Here is an 18,970-nt window from a genome sequence, read left to right on the forward strand (position 1 = left end):
GCTAAAAAGGCCATGACACGGGGCGCATGCCTTCCTGGGAGCTCCAGCAAAAGTCCCGTCCCAGCTACTGACTGACTGCTCCCAGTTTGGGGGAGAGCGTTTTTGGAGCGTGTCGCGTTTCTTGCTTCTAAAACGGGCGGAGGGCGCCGTTCAGCCGACGCCGACGCTAGAGCTCTCCAAAAACCAGGAAAGAACGTCCTTTACTAAGGAACTCGTGGTACTTGTTATGAAGTACCCTGAAATCCCATCAACCCCAATCAACCCCACCATCAACAGCTACTGGCAGACTGGGTCAATTGATCTAGCCATCCCACCTTCTGCCACCTCCCAGTGAATCTATCTCAGTCCAGTCCAACCGACCGAGAACAACAAAACCCAAACGAAAATCGTCACATGCTCCGCAGCGCCTTCAAAATGGCCGAACAAGTATCCAAGCGTCTCAAGACCTCCGGCTCGTCGGGCCTGACCATCGGCACCCACAACGGCCACTTCCACGCCGACGAGGCCCTGGCCGTCTACATGCTGCGCCAGCTGCCCGCCTACCGCGACGCCGGCCTCGTGCGCACCCGCGACCCGGCCCTGCTGGAGACGTGCCACACCGTCGTCGACGTCGGCGGCGAGTACGACGCCGCCAAGAACCGCTACGACCACCACCAGCGCACCTTTGCCACCACCTTCCCCGGCCGCCCCACCAAGCTGAGCAGCGCCGGGCTCGTCTACCTGCACTTCGGCCGCCAGCTGGTCGCCCAGCAGCTCCAGAACAAGCACGCCGACGACAGCGAGGAGGTCACCCTGCTGTGGAACAAGCTCTACGAGTCCTTCATCGAGGCCCTCGACGCCCACGACAACGGCATCTCCGCCTACGACCCGGCCGGCATCGCCGCCGCCGGGCTCGAGAAGCGCTTCTCCACCGGCGCCTTCACCCTCGGCGCCATGGTCGGCCGCCTGAACCCCAACTGGAACGACCCGGTGCCCTCGGACCCGGCCGAGGCCCAGGTCGCCGAGGACGCCCGCTTCGTCGAGGCCAGCGAGCGCATCGGCACCGAGTTCTCGCGCGACCTCGAGTTCTACACCAAGGCCTGGCTGCCCGCCCGCGAGATCGTGCGCGCCGCCTACAACAAGCGCCTCGAGTACGACCCCGAGGGCCGCGTCATGGTCCTCGAGGGCCAGAGCGTGCCCTGGAAGGACCACCTCTACACCCTCGAGGACGCCGAGGGCAACGTCGACAAGAAGGTCCTCTACGTCCTGTATGCCGAGAAGCCGGTGCCCGACGCCAAGTGGAGAATCCAGTGCGTGCCCGAGACCAAGGACTCGTTCCAGAGCAGAAAGCCTCTGCCCGAGCCCTGGAGGGGTGCCAGAGACGAGGCTCTGGACGCCATCACCGAGATTCCCGGCGGTGTCTTTGTCCACGCTGCTGGCTTCATTGGAGGTAACAAGACCTTCGATGGTGCCAAGGCTATGGCTATCAAGGCCCTGACCATGTGATGCTGGACATCAGCAGGGACCTTCTCCTAGAGATCAGGAGAGAAGTTTGGGATATGGCATTTCATGAAAGAAAATGGCGATTGCACGTTAAGTCATGATTCACGGCATAGACAAAAAATAAAAGACATGAATAGAAACGATGGTAGCCAATATTGGGCTGCGAACCATCGTCACATGATCAACTACGTTCCCATGACAATAGGGTTGGCTATATCCTTGCAAAAGTTCGAGACGTGAAAAGTGCGACTGAAATATTGTGTGGTTTATCAATGGCATTTGTAGCACTAGTAACATGTACGACGAACGCAAAAGTAGTAGAACTCGATAGCTGTCTGGCTGGTGCGCAACGGTATATCGAAACAGGAAGATGACCGCACTCAGCGTCGGCAGCGGCGGGCAACGAAGACGGAACACCGTAATTCTCGTGCCATGATATCAGAGCAAAGGAAACCAAAAACGAAGCATTCAACCCGGAAAACGCCATGAAACTTGTTCTCTCGTAGCCTTCGTGAAACGGAACATACAACAGTTTCCCCCGCCTCACCGCCAAAGTCTCCTTATGACGGATCCTCAGTGACCCTTTTGGGAGAGAAAAAAACCCCTCCTTTGCGGGATCACTGTACACCATTCCTACCAGAATAGCAATTCAACTCCAGAAGTGAGCGTTTGTGGCCCAGGGGCCATATTGGGGGGCGTGATATGAGAATATCTTTCCGTGGGATAGATAGATAAATGTCCCCCATAGTTGCGGCATAGACTACCCATTTCTCTTTCTCTCACTCTCGAAAGTACACGGACTTTTTTGAGCGCTATTGTTTTAAATTTGCCGAGATCTTATAGGTGCCTGTCTTCAAACGCCGCGCGTGAAGACCCGACGTTCTAGGGGGAGGTACCGCCTTTTCTCGGCGCGTTTTCTTTATTTCTGTGTCTTGGGTCTCTTCTCTTCTTCTAGACGAGGAGAGGCCAAATTCGTGCCTGTCCCTATATCTCTCTATTTCCGAATGGGGATACCCTGGGGCTCGGCACCGTCTTCTGTAGCGGGGGCAGCCGCGGCAGCGTTCTCCTTCTCCTCGGCGTCGTCGGCGCTCGTCTCGCGGTTCAGGAAACTGCTCTCCTTGATGGGGGAGGAGCTGTTGCCGGGGTGACCCGTAATGCCGCCAGCGCCACCCATACCGCCGGGCGAGGTGCCCGAGATGCTGCCGTGGTGCTGGGCGTGGCCGGGGTTGGTGCCGTTGGGGGAGCTGAGGTGGGGGACGTTCTCGGGGGTGGGGTGCTGGGTGCCCACGGAGCCCGTGTCGACGCTGTCGCCCTTGCCGGCCTTGGACATGGCGTAGTCGCCCGAGTCGAAGTACTTGCGGTCCTTGAGGTGCTTGGCGAAGTGGTCCGACTTGGAGGGCAGCTTGCCGTAGAGGCGGAAGAGGCGCTGCTCGTCGGGCGAGAGCGACTGCGGTAGGGCGTGCAACACCATGTCAGTTACGGGATTCTCTCTTTCTTTCTCTCGGATGCGACGCAAATAGAGAATGAATGGGGATTTTCGAGGAAGTAGCCTTTTATGCGAGCAGTAGAATACAAATGCTACTGGTTTGCTGGCTCCAAACTCCCTTTGTTCTGCTGTGCTGCCATGCTGGGCGTTGGGCGCGGGTTGAGATGGGTAGCGGGCGGGTGAGGTGGGGTGGGCTGATAGCAGGCAGCGGGTGAAACGAGGAATTGGGCGAGCTTACCTTGATGTCAATCTTGTTCTTCTGGTGGGGGTTCATGTTGGCGGGTACGGGAGTCGCAGCAAGAGAGCGTCGTGGGAAGGCGGGAATAATTGTTTGGTGTTGTTGGTGTGCCCAGTTTGGTAACAAGTTTACTGGTAGGATGGGCTTTGGCTGGGTTGCGTAGGTTTGGGTTCGTCGTTTGAAGGTGCTGGGCTCTCCGAACGGTGGTTGGAGGGTGGGAGCGGGGGATAAAATAATCCCAAGAGACGGCGGGACAGTGGGACAGCTTGTGCTGGGCCGCTACAGTCCAGCTCAGTCTTGTACGGTACGCCTGCCCTTTTGCGCACTTAGCCTAGCGTAGTGCGTTGCGTTGCGTTGCGTTTCGCAGGGCTGTCTGGGTGTCTGGCAGCGGGATTGATCGCTGGATGGAATGCTCGCAGTGGTCAAGTGCAAGGTGCTGAGGTGGGTGGTGGGATGCGATGGTGGATTACCCGTGGATTTTGGATCTCGCGGGCCCAATCAAGGCGGGCTGGGCTCTACGGCCTACAGTAGGCTAACTGCCAGGTAAATACTGTAAGTGGCAGCCGAAGAGAGGAGAGGAGAGGGATTGGTGGTGGAGGAGGAGGATTGAATGGGAACAAATGGTATGCCTTTTTCTTTGACCCGGACAGGCGAAATTCACTCGACTCTTGTTGTTGTTGCTATTGCCTTCATCTGAAAGTCAAGAGGCCCAGCCAGATAAAGGCTAAAAAGTAAGATGCCATGAGATTGGGGAAGCTTGAGAGAGATGGTGGCTTTCTGCTGTGAATCTTATTAATGCTACCTACCTACATTCTATCAACCTGAACCTACTTCTATCCTACAGTCGGGTAGCACGCACGCACGCCTGAACGAGGCAGTGCATGGCATTGAATTGAGGGAAGGCCCATTGATTTTTTTATGTAGGTCTCAATTCTTGGAAACTTCCAGGGTTCGACTGGGAACCCATCGAGCCATCTGGCATGCTTTCCATGCAAGCAGCAGAGCTGGAAAACTAAAGCATTGTGATTCATGCGTCTGATCTGGTGGAGAGGCTGGAGAGGACCCCTAAGGATCAAGAGCTGGCCGGCTCGTCGTTGTCACGTTGCTGCTGCTGAAGGAACCTCGGATGTCTCATGGACAAAGCACGCACTCCGGTAGATTTGGGAGGATTCCCAGTCAGAGATTACATCGCTCGAAGGATTGTTGCACACAGCAACAGTAACAGCAACAGCACAGCACAGCACAGCACGCCCATTCAATCCCCATGCAGTTCGTCCACACGGCATGCTCCTGCTGTGAAACCTAGCATGTCATCACCGTTGGCAGCATCGAGAATCTCGATAGCTACCTGACTAGCTGCCTCCTCTAAACCACTCACTACCTACCTGAAGATCACCAGAGCTATTCCGACCCGACTGGTGACTTGGCAGGGTTAATTAAGAAAAGAATCAAGCAAGCAGCAAAAAGTGACCTACTGGCTGACCCTGTCGATCCCAGGATCCTAGCTCACTTCTCCTGCCCCCTTTGAACCGCGCTGGGAACCTCACAAGACTGCTTTCTGATTTGCTTCTCAGAATCCCATCCAGCAAAGCAAATTGATAGACCCAAAAATGCTCACAATCGGCACATCGACAAGGGTTGTGACGTAGGGCTACGCAATACCACCCAATTCATGTCCTTATGAACCTTGCCTCTTTCACAGCTCACAGATGTCTTGGCGTCGCTGAGTCTAGATCATCGGGGGCTTGCTCCTTGTCTGGGGGGGATTTGGGGGCTTCCCACTACCGGCTCCTCCCCGACCGGCATGCCCGCCCTGCACCCATCCAGTACCTACCGGTGGGTGAGACTCCAACGACAAATGCAACTGATCACTTGCGTACATGTACAGGAGGTGCACGCCCGTACAAGTAGATTTGCACGCAAGTAGATTGATGAGAGTATGGCATGGCAACCGTGAAGAAGAATAAAAAATAGAGTTCACTAGACTGACGCATCCGGTGCGTACAGGAGGTTGGCCCAGCATCTCCATTGGCAGCAACCGGTCGGACTCCAACTCCTGGCTGTCAACCTACCACTCTATCTCCCGTCAGAGATATATAATAATCCCCATGCCTGCAGATATAGTAAAGGTGTGCTGTTGCCCGCCCAGTACGATATCGTCTGACTATGCGATACCACTACTGAAGCCAATGCAAGGAGGGCAGCACGGCATATGCAGCTACTTAGTGCCCCCGACGGCTTCTCAGTGGCTGAACTGCGCGGTCGACATTTCTCGATCATGCGACCCCTCGGTAGCTCGAGATATGGCGCCAGAGGCACGCATTCGGCCGACGCATCAGCTCTGTACTAGATAAAGCACGAAGCCAATCTGGGCTGGGTAAGAAGCTATCAATGTGTGCTGTGTTGTTGGGCGAGTACTTGCAATGCCATATTTCGATACACATTTCAATACTTACTTATTACGTCTTCCTGAACGTTAGTGTCTCGCTCGTTGTTAACAGGAGTGCTGATAAGTGATAGTTTGGGGCGATATGGTGGTAGTCTTTCTGGCAGCACCGTCCAGCAATGGCAAGTACGGAGTACGCCTGTATGCAAGTACATGTTGCGGGGGCAGAACCAATCCTCTTCGCATACAACAGAAGCAAAACTGCGGCTTCTCATCCGTTTGGGTAGACGGAGGGACAAGCGAGTCCCCGCGATCCCTCACGGGTATGTACGTGCCCGTTACATTGACAAACGTGAAAGTCTGGCATTATTTAATGTACACATAGCTAGGTAGCTGGCAAGCAAATCAATTGAAGCTTCTACATAGTAGAGTAATCGCTGTAATAAATTTGACGCACTATACATCTACTGCATCAAGCGACTTGATACATATAGAGAAGCGGTTGCCATGTCGCCGCAGCCGCAGCCGACGCAGCCCGTCCGCCTGGCCCGGGCCGCCGACCTCCAGACGTCCGGTGGCCAGACGGCTGGCATGCTTCGCCAGAACGCCATATCGGATCTCTGCGACGGAATCTGCGCTCTGCGTGTGAGTTCGCGGCTCCCTTTCTCCCTCTTTCTCAGGTGTTTAAAACATGTACTCATATGTGAACCCCTTCGATCTTGGTGATGATGATCGACCTTTGTTGATGGTCCTGTCTTCCCGCACAGATGATAGCCGAGCCCCACGGCTCGTCCCCGGTGCACCACCACGGCGCCCAAGACACGATTGTCGTTGCGCTCTCGGGCCACGGCTCCGTCGTCTATGAGGAGGGCCACAAGCGCGTCGATCTGCAGCCGGGGGACTTCTGCCTGATCCCCGCGTGGGCTGAGCACCAGGAGGTAAACGATGGCGATGAGGATGCAGTATGGGGCATCTTTCGAAGCGGTCGCACTCCAGAGGTTGTGAACCTTACAGGATGGGGCGGTAGTGTGGCTACATAACGATGGCAAATTGAGCTTATGATCCCAGACTGGTCCTGTTGGTTGGTCAACAGTCTCACACACAGGATCATGATTGTACAAGCACACTAAGCCCCTCTGACAAATAAAGAAGTTATCCTACCACACATGGCAAAACCTATCGTGCAGAGGCTGGGAATCGAACCCCGGGTAAGTCACTGATGCAGGAGAACACACAGAGAGGCGAACTAGACCACATCCCCGATATTCATGGCTCAGCTTGAGTTTATGAGCGTTTAACTTACTCGAGAAGCTCATTCAAGCAACATGACATTATTTCTCAAGTATATATTGGGATATATGGTATTTCACTCAAGTTACTGGTCACATCTATATTAATGTGATCATAGACGAGCGGAGCAATAAAAATATACTGTAGCATGGAGACGGCAGCTCCAGCTCCTATACGCCGGTGCTTGTGTTCCAGTCTCACTCTGGCAGGATAACCTCGATGAGACCCTCATTGCCGTCGCCTTTGCTATAGATACCTGTGACCTTCAAGCCACAGCTTTCAATGAGACCACGCCATTCATGTTCGGTGCGCTCGCGCGACGATACCTGAGCCATCATGAAGATGTCCATCGACACATGCTGCCATGCGGCCTTCTCATCCGATATAACCTAGTAACGAAGCAGGTCAGTATCTGGGTCCCAGATTTTTTTCTTTCTTTTCTCACCATGTTGAACGAGTACAGAAGCAGTGGAGAAGGGTACAGTTGTGAAGTATATAGAAAGCAGGTAGATACATACACAGTCGCTTATGAGGATCCTGCTGTATCCCGGCTCCATGGCGTCCTTTAGGTGGGCCAGGATCTTGCGGCACTGCGCGTCCGGCCAGTCGTGCAGGACGGTGCGCATGAAGTAGGCGCGGGCGCCCCGGACGGGCTGCGGGGTGAAGAAGTCGTGAGCTTGCAACTCAATACGGCCGTCGGCGCCGACGCCCTTCTCGGTCGCGGCGCCGACGACCTCGGGGAGCTCTTGCAGGACGAGCCGTCCCGTATACTGCGGGACGTTGGCCCGGAAGTCCTGCAGGATCTGGCCCATGCTGCCGCCGACGTCGACGAAGGCCGAGGCATCGTCGTTGGGCTTCAGGCCCTCGACGAGACGCGCCTGCACCGGGTACATGTCCGTCCAGCTCGGGCGGTGCTGCCGGAGCGAGTGGATGTAGAGGTGGAAGGCCTCGAACAGGTCCGGGCGCTTGACCAGCCAGCTGAAAGCCGGTTTGTTGTCGTTTGCGTATTGAAACGGCCCGTCTAGGGCGTTCTCAGGGTTCTGGAAGTTGGTATTCTTGAGATACTCCGGCAACTTGGCGATTGATTCCATGTTGATATCGAAGCTTTGTTGGACTTTTAGCCAAAACAACGTAACCAAGATAGGTGGGGTGGCAGTGCTTATACACATACTTGAATGTGATTCCAGCAGCATATTCCTTGTTCGCTAGCAACTTGGTGAAGCTATTGGGCGCGTATAAGCCAGGGCCTTGTTCGGCCAACATGCCCATAGAAACAAGAGCACGGCTGATACGCTTCATCAAAGTAGGCGATGCTCCCGTTACAGCAGCCAGGTCCTCGCTAGACTTGGGATGGCCGCCGTTCTCGACGGCAGTCTCGAAGATCTTGAGATCAACGGCAATACGGGCAGCTGCCGTCCTGGTTGGCTGTACACGATGGCCATGTTACGTCAGTCTATCTATTGTCTATTATTGTGTTCTGAAAAAGGCGACGACAGTGATCTCTCACCAGCGCCCACATGCCACAGGAGAGACTCCATCGGCGTTTCGGCTACAAGGACGAGCGCTCGCGCACTTGCAACTAGCCTCTCGCGTGCGGAAGAGTCATTCTCCATGAACCTCTTGCCGTCTTCTGCCACTTGCTTCAGGGCTTGAGCGACGTTCTCCACGCCAGGCGTTTCGGAAGTCATGATAAAAGAATCAGGTGCAGGGGCCCAATGACGGCAGAAACTAGAATATGTATGCCACTGATAGTGAAGAGAATGACCAATGGGGAATCTCAAATTCGGCCTTTCTCTCCTTAAGGAAGCAGAATCAAACAAGTCGATGGAGGCTGTGTGTGCTAGAGACAACGAGGGAGGGACAGCAAGGGAGGGCCAATTGACGTTGGTCCTGGATGGGGATACTGTAAGTGTCTGTCAACCCGACGTGTCAGTTCCCTTCCCGATTTGTCTCTGCCTGTTGATTGTTGGCTGCAGGCTTGATCCGACTGTACGGTATCTGCAACGGCTCTCGATCTTATTGGTTCAGTTCGTCTCCATTTGTTATGTTGGTGCTGTGCCGCAACCCGCCTTCGGTGACGACACCGCTGGCCCAAAGGAAGGCGCCCTTGAACCTGACTCTTCAACTATTGTGTCCAGTTGTCCTCCAGCGAGGGGTATGCCTCTCGTGAAAGAAACTAGATTGTGCTCTGACAACTTCCCTCGTTTATGCCAGCTCACCGTGATCCAGACTCCCAGATGAAATACCATATATCAGATCTCAAAGTCTGTATATTCAAAATATATACATAGTTTTTAATGTAAGTAGATATGTCATGAGTAAGGGTTCGAAGCTCGTGAATGGTCCCACCAAAAATGAGTATCTCGTGCGCTTTGTACCCCTTTCCAGTAGCCAACCAGAGCGGTTTCGGCAAGGTTCACCTTCAAGACTTGTGAGGAGTAGGATCACAACACCGGACGTTTGAGAGAGTAATTATGTCTATTTCTTCCTCATTATTTCATCCCTTCTTTTTCTTCTTCGTTGCTGCGGCACTAGCCATCTGAGCCCGAGATCTCGTGACGATGCGACTACCCTGGACCCTCGTCAAAGCATCCTTCTCCAGGGAGCCCCATCTAAGGATGGGCTTGCGATACGTCCGGGTTGGAAGCTGCGAGGGAAGAGGTGCATCGGACTCCTGGGAAAAGCCCTGAACTGGGATGGCTACAACCTGCGCCCTAGATAGTGACTGGGGCAGTTCCTCTTGGATGGCATCGTCCTCCAGTGCTCTTCCCAATGAGATAGCCCTGGAAGGCTGGAATAAGCCATTGAATACGAGTAGGCTGTTTTCGGTGGTCGAGTAAATCATCAAAGAGGGCGCCTTGGGTACTTGGAGTGACCCGAACTTGCAGATTCAAAGACAAATCCCTGCAAACAAAGAACACCGACTTTCGCAAAGAGAAAACATAGAGCCCACAACGATTGGGTGCCTGGGATACCAGTATACCGCCTGTAATGGCACATTGTCAGACGCTCCAACTACCATTGGTAGACAATCAAGGTGAAGAGAGTCAGGACCAGTCCGTTGCAGCATGGCTGCACTCCCGAGGGTAAACGGGCCAAAGCTGATACCCTTCGGCAAAAGCGCGGGGGAGAGATGCGACATAGGATTCATCAAGCAGCTCGGAGAGGGTTCCTCGGGATATGTATGGAAAGTGAGAATAGACGGGGATGTGTATGCCCTGAAAATGGTGAGCCAGCCCGTTTTTCCCCATACCATCGGGTCAAGCGTGCTGACGTCGCTCAGTTCAAGTGCCCTGGCTATGACCCAGATCACTATGAGGAGCTTTTGGATTTCCTTAAGCAGTGCAGAGACCTGAAGGAAGCATGCGGTTACACTGAGGCTGATATCAATGAAGAAAAAAGTCAGTTCTCGAGAGAAAGTCGGGCGTACGGAAGGTTGAAGGAGTGCAACAGAGAAGACTTGTCTGTCAAGTGCTACGGGTATATTCAGCTCGATGGTACCAACGAAAAAGAGTTAGCTGAGAAGGGTGTATACGATTGGAGTCGTTGGGATGGCCCCAAGGAGCCAGTCATGGCAATCGTGAAGGAGTACATTGAGGTCCCGGATAAGACGCAGGATGAGGTGCAGGACGGAGTGCAGGAAGAACCCCTCATACATTGCAGATCATGGCTCTCTGAGAATGATGACGAGGAGGAAGACGAAGAGGAAGATGAGAGGCGCCTGAAAGAGTATCGGTTTCAAATGCACAAACGTTCCTGGCAAAACAAGGAGCATCTCTTCCAAGAAAAGGACATTCCCCAGATGATGGAAGACTTACACTCGCTGCACAAGCTCGGTATTTGGGTCGGTGACATCAAACCGGAAAACTACCTCCACGGCAAGATCATCGATTTCTCATCGTCCCTGACCATGCCTGCCTTCTCCATGGATCCTCGCATCGACGGGCCTTCGTCCAGCACCGGCGGCACCTTCGACCGGGCAGAACTCAACCACGTCATTCGGGAATACTACAAGTACTGTCTCCCGGAGAAAGAGAACAAGTACGAAATGGTTATAAAGCCCCGGTACCAGACTAGATTTCCGAAAAGGACGCCAGTATTCCACAGCCGTGACAGACCCTGCTTACTACGGCCTCTATTCCGATGGTACACCACGGCCAGTAAGGAAAGGCAAGGCTGGCAAGAGCAGCGCTTCGAAGGACGGGGCACAGTTGGGCTCTAATACGAAGCGAAGTAGGGAAATAGGAAAATATAAGGAAACGGGAACCGAAAGGGATGTGCGTAGCGAGAAGGATGGCATAATGGAAGAAGAGAAGGGAAAGGGGCGGAAAATGCGAAAGGCCGAAAAGAGGTATCCTAATAGCAAGATAGCATCGTTATAAAGTGAAGCATAAAACCATAGGGGAATGAATTCTGGAATTTGTATATAAGTAGTATATTGTGTTATACGGTCAGTACACGTGCAACATCAACAAGTGGACAGTGATGCAATGCAAGGGCGATGGGATATACGAGATACCCCTATTTGTCCCTCTGAAGCCCTGAACGTCAAATAGGGGTAGCTTGCATATTGCTTTCGCTGCCCTTCTTCATTTCACTCACAACAACTTTGGAACACTGGTAAATACTGACAAAACCGTTCCCCGAAAACGGGGGCTGGCCACATGGCCTTAGAAGCACAAAATCCCATGAGATCGCATAAGACAGAAAAAACGGTATTAAGTGGTATCCATCTCACATGTCATTTCTTGCTGTACTGAAATCTTCAAGGATGAAGAGTGTATTAGTTCATAGGGATATTTGATGTCACCCTGGAAGTGCCATGTACCATGCTGTACGGTTGACTTTCGTACAAAGAGGGCTAACTCGATCATACTCTTAATGAATCGGCAACAGGGCTTTGTGTCAGAGAGGTATCAATGAGAAAGCCTACTTAAAAGCAGGCTCTTTGGCGTTTCCCTTTGGCGATATTGCTGCTTAAAGAGCTTTCTCGGCGAGATGAATAGATAATAAGCCCGCCACAGAACAGGAGGGTCCAGGGCTTACGAGTGTTTTGCTATCTCTTCTCACATACATACATAAAGACGATTAGACGTGAAACGAGGAAAGATTGGAAACCGAAGAACCATGGACCAGCCGAGCACACCCGTGTCCCTTGACGGAACCGAGACCCAGCTATCCAGCCCCTTTGCGACGGAGCCCTGACCGACGGGAGGGGCAACCCCTATCCGCCGGCGAAGAGGAAGGGCCACCATGTGTACAAGCCGATCAAGGAGATCGAGGCCGAAGAGGTCGAGGCGTACCGGGAGGGCGGGTTCCACCCGGTGCAGCTGGGGGACCGCTTAAACCACGACTTCGAGGTGGTGGCGAAGCTGGGCCACGGCGGGTTCGGGACGGTGTGGCTGTGCCAGGAAGGGCCCGAGGTCGAAGGCCAGACCGCGTGGAAGGCGGTCAAGATCATCGCGGCGAGCGAGTCGTACGCGGACAACCCGGAGCTCCAGACGATCGAGGAGCTGCAGTCGCAGGGCGTGACGCGGGCGCAGTGGGAGGCGGCGGGCGTCATGCTGCCGTCGCGGCATTTCTGGCTCCAGGGCCCCAACGGCACGCACCTCTGCCTCGTCTTCCCCGTCATGGGGCCCAACCTGCGGTCCCAGCTCGAGGCCAGCGGCGAGACCGTCAAGGGCGTCCTGGCGCAGGCGGGCCGCTCGCTGCAGTTCCTCCACGCCCACGGCATCTGCCACGGCGACTTCCGGAGCGACAACATCCTCCTGCACGTCAACGACGTCGAGAAGCTCAGCAAGAAAGAGATGCTGACGCTGCTGGAGGAGCCGCGGACCGAGCCCGTCACGCTGGCCGACGGGGGCGAACCGCCGGAGGAGGGCGGCCGCGCGCCCGCGTACCTCGTCGAGCGCAGCGACATCGGCATCCTCGGCCCCAAGACCCAGACCGCCACCATCGACTTCGGCATCTCGTACCGCGCGGGCGACCCGCCCGAGTTCGTGGGTATCCCGGCGCAGTGGGCGGCGCCCGAGGCCTTCTTCCGCACGGGCAACACGGGCGAGGCCAGCGACGTGTGGTCGTTCATCTGCATGATCCAGGAGATCCGCGGCCGGGGCGAGTTTTTCAGCAACATCACGCGGCCGCACTACGTGCTGGACCTCGAGGCTCTGCTGGGGCCCCTGCCCGACTCCTACCGCCTGGCCTGGAAGCTGGAGCTGCAGAGGGATGGGGTGTTCGAGGACTCAGACGAGGAGGTGGAGGTTGCAGAGGACGGGACAGTGACAAGGGTCACGAAGCCCGTATCCGCGACCGTCGAGGACTTGGAAGACATCAGACAAGACGTGATGGAGAGGAGCGGGTACGCGGACTATCTGCAGGCGATGATCGGGGCCGACCGCGGGAGCATACAGTACCAGCGAGACGTCGACTACGTCCCGACGCCGACGTATGTGCCGTGGAGAGTACCAGAGGAGGAAGTGTTCCAGCTTGCCGACCTGTGCCGAAAAGTGCTCAGGTATGACCCTGATGAGCGCATCAGCATGGAAGAAGTGATGCAGCACGAGTGGTTCAAGGGCGGATTTGAAGAAGTAGAACAAAAGTCGGAGGCGTCTCCTACTCTGGCCATCCAAGATGGGACGAAGGGTAAGACGGGTAATGTCCCCGAGGTAGAGAAGAAAGGGGTGACTGCGGTTGAGACCGGCGACCGCAAGGCTACTACAGAAGACGAGGTAAGGTCCAAATCCCGTGTGAAGCCATCACGCATCCCGATCGCCACTAAAGACCTGATAGCCATCAACAAGAAAGCCGCCATCCTCGCCGCCCAGCAATGGTACCGCGACTTTGGCGAGAGACGAAAACGACGCTACCGCCCGCAAATCCCCGCCGTCCCGGTCCTCCAACGCGTCAAGTAGAGAGAAGGAGGAAACCTCTGTTCCCCAAGGCAGTGGCTCGAAGCCCGACTCCCCCTCCAAGACTACCACGCCGATTTCGACCCCCTCAACCACCCCTGGCAGCATTCCAACCCAACATCAGCATCATCCCTCTGCAGGCGAGCAAATCTTCGACACCTGCGTCTACTTCCTGAGCATCCTCTTCCTCATCAGCGCTGCCATGTTCATCGTCGTCCTTCTCTTACCCATCCCCCTGCCACCAACAATCACAATACCATCGCCGTCCAGTGGTGTTGGCCATCCACTGCGCTTCCCCAACATCGTCGCCATCCGCCAGGCTTGGTGTGGTGTCCACGGCTGCAGAGGAAGCGGGATTCGCATAGCAGGAGCCGCGGCAGGCCCCATCCCCTGGTTCCGAACGAGGGGCGTCTCGCCGCACTCCGTCTTTTACGAAGGTATTATCACCCTGCCCAGAAACAATATGAACGAATCAGACAAGGGCGTGGAAAAGAAGAGGTTCAAGGGTTTGCTTGTTATCCCGGGAATATAGATATCAATACGGCCGACTGTCGCAAGGTAAGTTGGGCTCACTGGCGTTTGGTCAGCAGGGTGCTAAAGGGGGCAATTGTACAAGACATGTACTTACTTATAAACGAATATATACATATCTCACCGGCGAATAAGAGCAAATGCACTGCGAAAGACGCAAAGACAAACCCCAGATGGCCAAGGACGGTAGAATCTCAAATGTAATCCTTTAAAAAGCTGCAGTGGTATTTCCTATCTAAAATTTATAAAATCTCCCATTTACGCCAGTCCATGTAGGTTCTTTAAGAATGCCAACTGCCCTTCTTCCCCTCGCTAAGACTGTGTATGATCTTGCACCTCCACAAGAGACACATCTTCTCGCGGCCCAGGTTCTTGTGCTTGGGGCCCGTCGGGCCCGTCACATAGTGGTATTGACCGAATAAACGGTATTGCCGGGTATCATCTAGTCCATACAGCTTGTCACCCCAAGGTCCTTCGTAATGAAACCAGTTCGTCGGCTCATCGGGGTTCTCCTTGGTAGGTTCGAGTCCCAGGGTATCATCTTCCTCTCCTTCTTTTGTATAATCGTACCAGTAAGATCTAATGTTCCGTGCGGGATCCCACAGCGGCCCACGGTCCGTCTGGTCTTTGAGAAGGTTAAACGGCAACACGTAGGGATGGTCGCCGGGCGTGGCATACATGGCGTGACTGCCAACCGCGCTATAGATGACGGGCCGCTGGACCTGTGAGGTCTCGTTCTGTCGCTTTTCTACGGCGTGCCAAGCGTATGCTTGACCACCTTCGTGCTCGCTAAAGAAGACTCCTCGTGGCATGCCATGTTCGAAACGGATCATGCAGTGCTCCCAGTCGCCAACGTGATTGCCAAAGCGCATCCCCAAAACAGTTTGTCCCAGGTTGTAGGCATAGAAGAAGAACCAGAAGGCGTCCACTATGCCGGAGCCCTTGTCCACCAGGACTAATGTGGCTGGTGCTTTGGAGTGCCCAGACTCATCGGGCTTCCACTGGGGGTATCGGGAATTGAGCTAGAATCCCTGCGTGACCAACGAGGAGCCCCCGCCCACGCTGGCCAAACAGGCCTTGGCGTTTGCGAGGATCAGATATCCTACGGAGGGGATGTTTGCGATCGACTTCGTACCAAGTTGTACTCTCGCCAGGCCCCACATTGCTCTCATCGTGATCCGACGCAGGGATTGTGTCATCCCCATCGTCGCCTTCGTCCTCTGGGAACGGCGAAGGTATGTTTGCGTGGCTATGGAGCCACTCCGGTCGCGACTCTACGTCATCGTTGCTCTTCAAATAGACGAAACCTGGCTCGGCATCAAGCCCATGCATGGAGTTCAGGGTAACGGTCCGCGACATGTTGGCATGCGTATCATTGACATATGGGGACATGTGCCGGACGTGCTCGGCGATGTCAGAAGGCCAGAAGTTCTCGCCAGAGTAGAGGTGAACGAGCGGCGCAAACTTGAGTACATAGTCGGGTATCTCCTTCAAGTTGCCCTTGGGCCGCGCTGCTGGCGGGTGGGTCGAGAGGGTATTTTGCAGTTTCGGGTCGTAGTCGTAGTCATGCAATGACCGCAGTTCTATATTCCTCAATTCGCCCTCGTCTGGGTCGTCATCGGTGGTGTTTCTCAAAGCCGCAGGATCCGATCGAATGTGGAGCACACCGCACAGGCTCAGCCAGCGGCAGGCCTGTCGGTCAAGCCAGTAAGGGGAGGTGTTGATCCATAGCTTATTCTGTTCGGTCTGCTCTTTGCTCGGCTTGACGGGGTTGAGGGCGTGCGGTAGGTATGTGACGACGGCAATCAGAGCGGCGAAGGCGACGAATGCGATCGTCACACGTCGAAGGGTGAACATCGGTGGGGCAAGGCGTTTACCAGCAGCTCCGGAGAAGCCGCATCAGATAATGAAGAGTTGGCGTGGATGATAAAACGTAGAAATGGCAGTTACCAATGTATTCGATCCGGCGAACGAGTGTAAAGAGAGAGTTTCCAAAGCACGGCTCGGTTGCGATCCAAAGAAAGGTCGGGTTGGGTACGGCCTGGCGTGCAAAGCAAAGCCAACAACTATGACTGGCTTGGCAGTGTCATCCAGGACAAAAAACCAAACAAGACACTGGGTATGACTGCCAGTAATATATGTATTTCAAGGTATGGAGGGGTCTAAAGGAAAGAAACTCCGTCGAGGAGCAGAGGTCGCTGGGTGTCGCGCCAATAAGGTAGGGTGAAAGAAACGGTTCCGATTCGGAGGGGGTGTAGAGAAAAGAAACGCCAGGGATAGAATGTTGAGGCTGTATATAGGGTAAGCGGGAGGAAGATGGGATGGTTTGGCTGGCATGTACACCTCACAGTTAATTGCAACCTTAGCCGGCCGGTGGGGGCTTGGCTGGGCTGGCGCTGGGCTGGCTGGGCTGGCTCTGGGCTTCCGGAACCTTTTTGGGGGGCTGTTTGGGGCGTCAGGTGGATTAATAGGGGAGACAGTGGCTCAGGTGCCAGCGAAGATCAGGGCCTTGCATGCTTAGCAGTGACTTCATCGCTGCGGGGGTTTGCCCTGCTTTGGCTGGCCCCGATGCGCCGCGGGCAAGTACCTCTCTATCGTGCATCGCTCTCAGGCCTGCGAGTCAACGTTCTAGCCTCCCTTGACCTGCATGGGCAAGATGGGGCTTGGCAGGCAACGGGCCCAATTTCCATCCAACCACTGATGCCGATTTCCGTAGTGCATGTGGTTCCTCCGTTGGATGGCATTTCACGATCTGCGCAAAGCCACCACCGGGGTCCAGAAATAGACAGCCAGCACGGTTTTCCAACAGCTTAACGTAGTAAGCCGAACGATCTGGATTCAATCATGATGTAGATAGACTCTTTTTAACGTGGACGACCCGGAAAGTAACATGGCACAGGTTAGGCTTGGCTTTCGCACATATATACCTATGGAGTATAGATTAGTGCACCCGAGTCACGTAAGCTTGTGCCACTGATAACTTACTGTAAAAGGTGAGTCGTTGACAGATGCGCTTCGCTCCAAATGCATGCCGAGTGCTTGACCGCTCACCTCACCCAACTTCATCATACCATATTGCGACTGTGCCCCTCATGCATGGTACAGCCAAAATGACCAAACCAACTGTCGATGGTGGTTACAATAGTTTTGTGCTTACTGTCGTCATCATTCGATACTTTTGTTGAATGCAGCACAGAATATAAACTGGCCGAGTTGGCTGCATAGGATAGGACACCGCTATACTCAATCGTCCCAGAGTGACGAGACAGTCAGGCATTGTACCCCATGTTCCCGTTGACGTTGGGGCGAATCGCGAGATTGCCGCAAATCCCCATACGTGCGCCATTAGTGTTGCGAATGGTTTTCGGCAATTAGGTGCCTATGTAGAGGCATATTGGTAGTCGTGCTGTGTGTGCGTTGTCTAGGAATGTTACGACTTTGTCTCTTCTGATAGCTCCACTGGAACAGCACCCGCACTCGGAATAGTACTGACAGGCGCCATCATCGCACCGCACTGTCGGCTCCTGTCAACGTTGCGCTCGACATATGCTGTCGTGGGCGCACAGTTCCACGTTGTGTTCTTGAGCGGCGGGCATGACACTCGTCGTGGTCCGTGACCTGTGAAGCCGCGAACAGTCGCAACCCATCACAGAAAACGAACTACATGTTGTACAAAATAGTTGTGGCAGGGCGGGGAAAACACAAGTCAGATATGACTAGTTCAATCCCGAGTAGTTCCATCGATTGTGCCAATGTAGGAACGTGTCTGGTTCTCGCTCGCAAGGATAATGCCAATGACGTATGCATGAGTCGCATGTCGATTTCCCAGGTCGCTTTTAGTTCCTTGTGAGGCAGATGCACATCTACACATTTACACAGACAAACTTTGTCCATGCCAGAAGGCAGAAGCCATTGCCACCCATAAAGTGAATAAGTATACGGTCTGAGGCTGCAGAAACTCTGTCAGCTTGTAGTGACTCCTCCTTAGTGGGGATATCTCATCTCTTTGCGTCGCCTGTCGAGATACTCAATGACGATGAGTGCTATGCATGGTGTTAATAAACGATCAATTGCATAATCCATCACCAGGTCAATTCTAGGTGAACTTTGAGAGTTGCGGTTGCAACCTGGGGTGGCTACTTGGTAGCTGGTCTCGTGCGGCACATACGGGCCATTGTTTCCTGAGTAGGAAATACAGCCGACTCAGTAGGAAATTGGGCGTTAGATAGTAGGGTCTTATACGAGTAAGGAAGACGTAGTTGGGTAGGATGTAGGTATGCATCCTTCAGGCTGGGCAAGTAAGCTGTGAACAACTGACATGCAGCTGGATGTGGCAGAATATATCGACAAGGCGAAGGAGGTATAGGTATGCGTAGGAAGTCAATCGATGGATATGAACGGTCACTTGTTCAGACCAGAATCGCGTGAGGAGGAATGCCCTTTTCAATGGAACCCGAAGGGAGCTGCCTGTCTTCTCCAAAATGCCAATGGCACCTTGGGGTAAATACTGGGGGCGGATCCCAGGATCCCAGGCCCTCCCCCGCAAATAAACCACTTCCCCAGACAAAAGCTGGATTCAGGTAGCTGGAGCCGGCGACATGCCCTGACGGCATTGGTGCGCCTATACACATCCCGGTCCTTAACCACCC

At 54.3% G+C, this 18,970-nt stretch overlaps 8 protein-coding genes across 8 annotated transcripts; 4 read left to right on the forward strand and 4 right to left on the reverse strand.

The window, feature by feature from the left end:
* Nucleotides 1-414: 414 nt before the first annotated feature.
* On the forward strand, nucleotides 415-1,485 carry PG997_006085 (uncharacterized protein; the record flags this gene model as incomplete). The annotated part of the gene is made up of 1 exon (XM_066810400.1): nucleotides 415-1,485. The coding sequence occupies one exon, from the start codon at nucleotides 415-417 to the stop codon at nucleotides 1,483-1,485; it is 1,071 nt and encodes a 356-aa protein (XP_066669323.1).
* Nucleotides 1,486-2,476: 991 nt separating this feature from the next.
* Nucleotides 2,477-3,252, reverse strand: PG997_006086 (uncharacterized protein; the record flags this gene model as incomplete). Its single annotated transcript, XM_066810401.1, has 2 exons — nucleotides 3,207-3,252; nucleotides 2,477-2,929 (listed from the first exon to the last, which is right to left on the reverse strand). Exons 1-2 carry the CDS (start codon nucleotides 3,240-3,242, stop codon nucleotides 2,477-2,479), a joined length of 489 nt encoding a protein of 162 aa, XP_066669324.1. The 5' UTR covers nucleotides 3,243-3,252.
* Nucleotides 3,253-6,099: 2,847 nt separating this feature from the next.
* PG997_006087 (RmlC-like cupin) lies at nucleotides 6,100-6,632 on the forward strand (the record flags this gene model as incomplete). The annotated part of the gene is made up of 2 exons (XM_066810402.1): nucleotides 6,100-6,237; nucleotides 6,360-6,632. The coding sequence occupies 2 exons, from the start codon at nucleotides 6,100-6,102 to the stop codon at nucleotides 6,630-6,632; spliced, it is 411 nt and encodes a 136-aa protein (XP_066669325.1).
* Nucleotides 6,633-7,079: 447 nt separating this feature from the next.
* Nucleotides 7,080-8,570, reverse strand: PG997_006088 (hydroxyindole O-methyltransferase; the record flags this gene model as incomplete). Its single annotated transcript, XM_066810403.1, has 4 exons — nucleotides 7,080-7,271; nucleotides 7,401-7,986; nucleotides 8,054-8,307; nucleotides 8,400-8,570. The coding sequence occupies 4 exons, from the start codon at nucleotides 8,568-8,570 to the stop codon at nucleotides 7,080-7,082; spliced, it is 1,203 nt and encodes a 400-aa protein (XP_066669326.1).
* An 809-nt stretch (nucleotides 8,571-9,379) lies between these two features.
* On the reverse strand, nucleotides 9,380-9,727 carry PG997_006089 (uncharacterized protein; the record flags this gene model as incomplete). Its single annotated transcript, XM_066810404.1, has 1 exon — nucleotides 9,380-9,727. The coding sequence occupies one exon, from the start codon at nucleotides 9,725-9,727 to the stop codon at nucleotides 9,380-9,382; it is 348 nt and encodes a 115-aa protein (XP_066669327.1).
* Nucleotides 9,728-9,950: 223 nt separating this feature from the next.
* Nucleotides 9,951-11,104, forward strand: PG997_006090 (uncharacterized protein; the record flags this gene model as incomplete). Its single annotated transcript, XM_066810405.1, has 2 exons — nucleotides 9,951-10,109; nucleotides 10,148-11,104. The coding sequence occupies 2 exons, from the start codon at nucleotides 9,951-9,953 to the stop codon at nucleotides 11,102-11,104; spliced, it is 1,116 nt and encodes a 371-aa protein (XP_066669328.1).
* A 905-nt stretch (nucleotides 11,105-12,009) lies between these two features.
* Nucleotides 12,010-14,322, forward strand: PG997_006091 (protein kinase; the record flags this gene model as incomplete). The annotated part of the gene is made up of 3 exons (XM_066810406.1): nucleotides 12,010-12,030; nucleotides 12,066-13,772; nucleotides 13,915-14,322. 3 exons carry the CDS (start codon nucleotides 12,010-12,012, stop codon nucleotides 14,320-14,322), a joined length of 2,136 nt encoding a protein of 711 aa, XP_066669329.1.
* A 280-nt stretch (nucleotides 14,323-14,602) lies between these two features.
* Nucleotides 14,603-16,178, reverse strand: PG997_006092 (uncharacterized protein; the record flags this gene model as incomplete). Its single annotated transcript, XM_066810407.1, has 2 exons — nucleotides 14,603-15,343; nucleotides 15,450-16,178. 2 exons carry the CDS (start codon nucleotides 16,176-16,178, stop codon nucleotides 14,603-14,605), a joined length of 1,470 nt encoding a protein of 489 aa, XP_066669330.1.
* Nucleotides 16,179-18,970: the final 2,792 nt, after the last annotated feature.

Source organism: Apiospora hydei (genome assembly GCF_038363865.1).
Source record: "Apiospora hydei strain CBS 114990 chromosome Unknown utg000005l_segment0_segment0, whole genome shotgun sequence".
Lineage (NCBI taxonomy): Eukaryota > Fungi > Ascomycota > Sordariomycetes > Amphisphaeriales > Apiosporaceae > Apiospora > Apiospora hydei.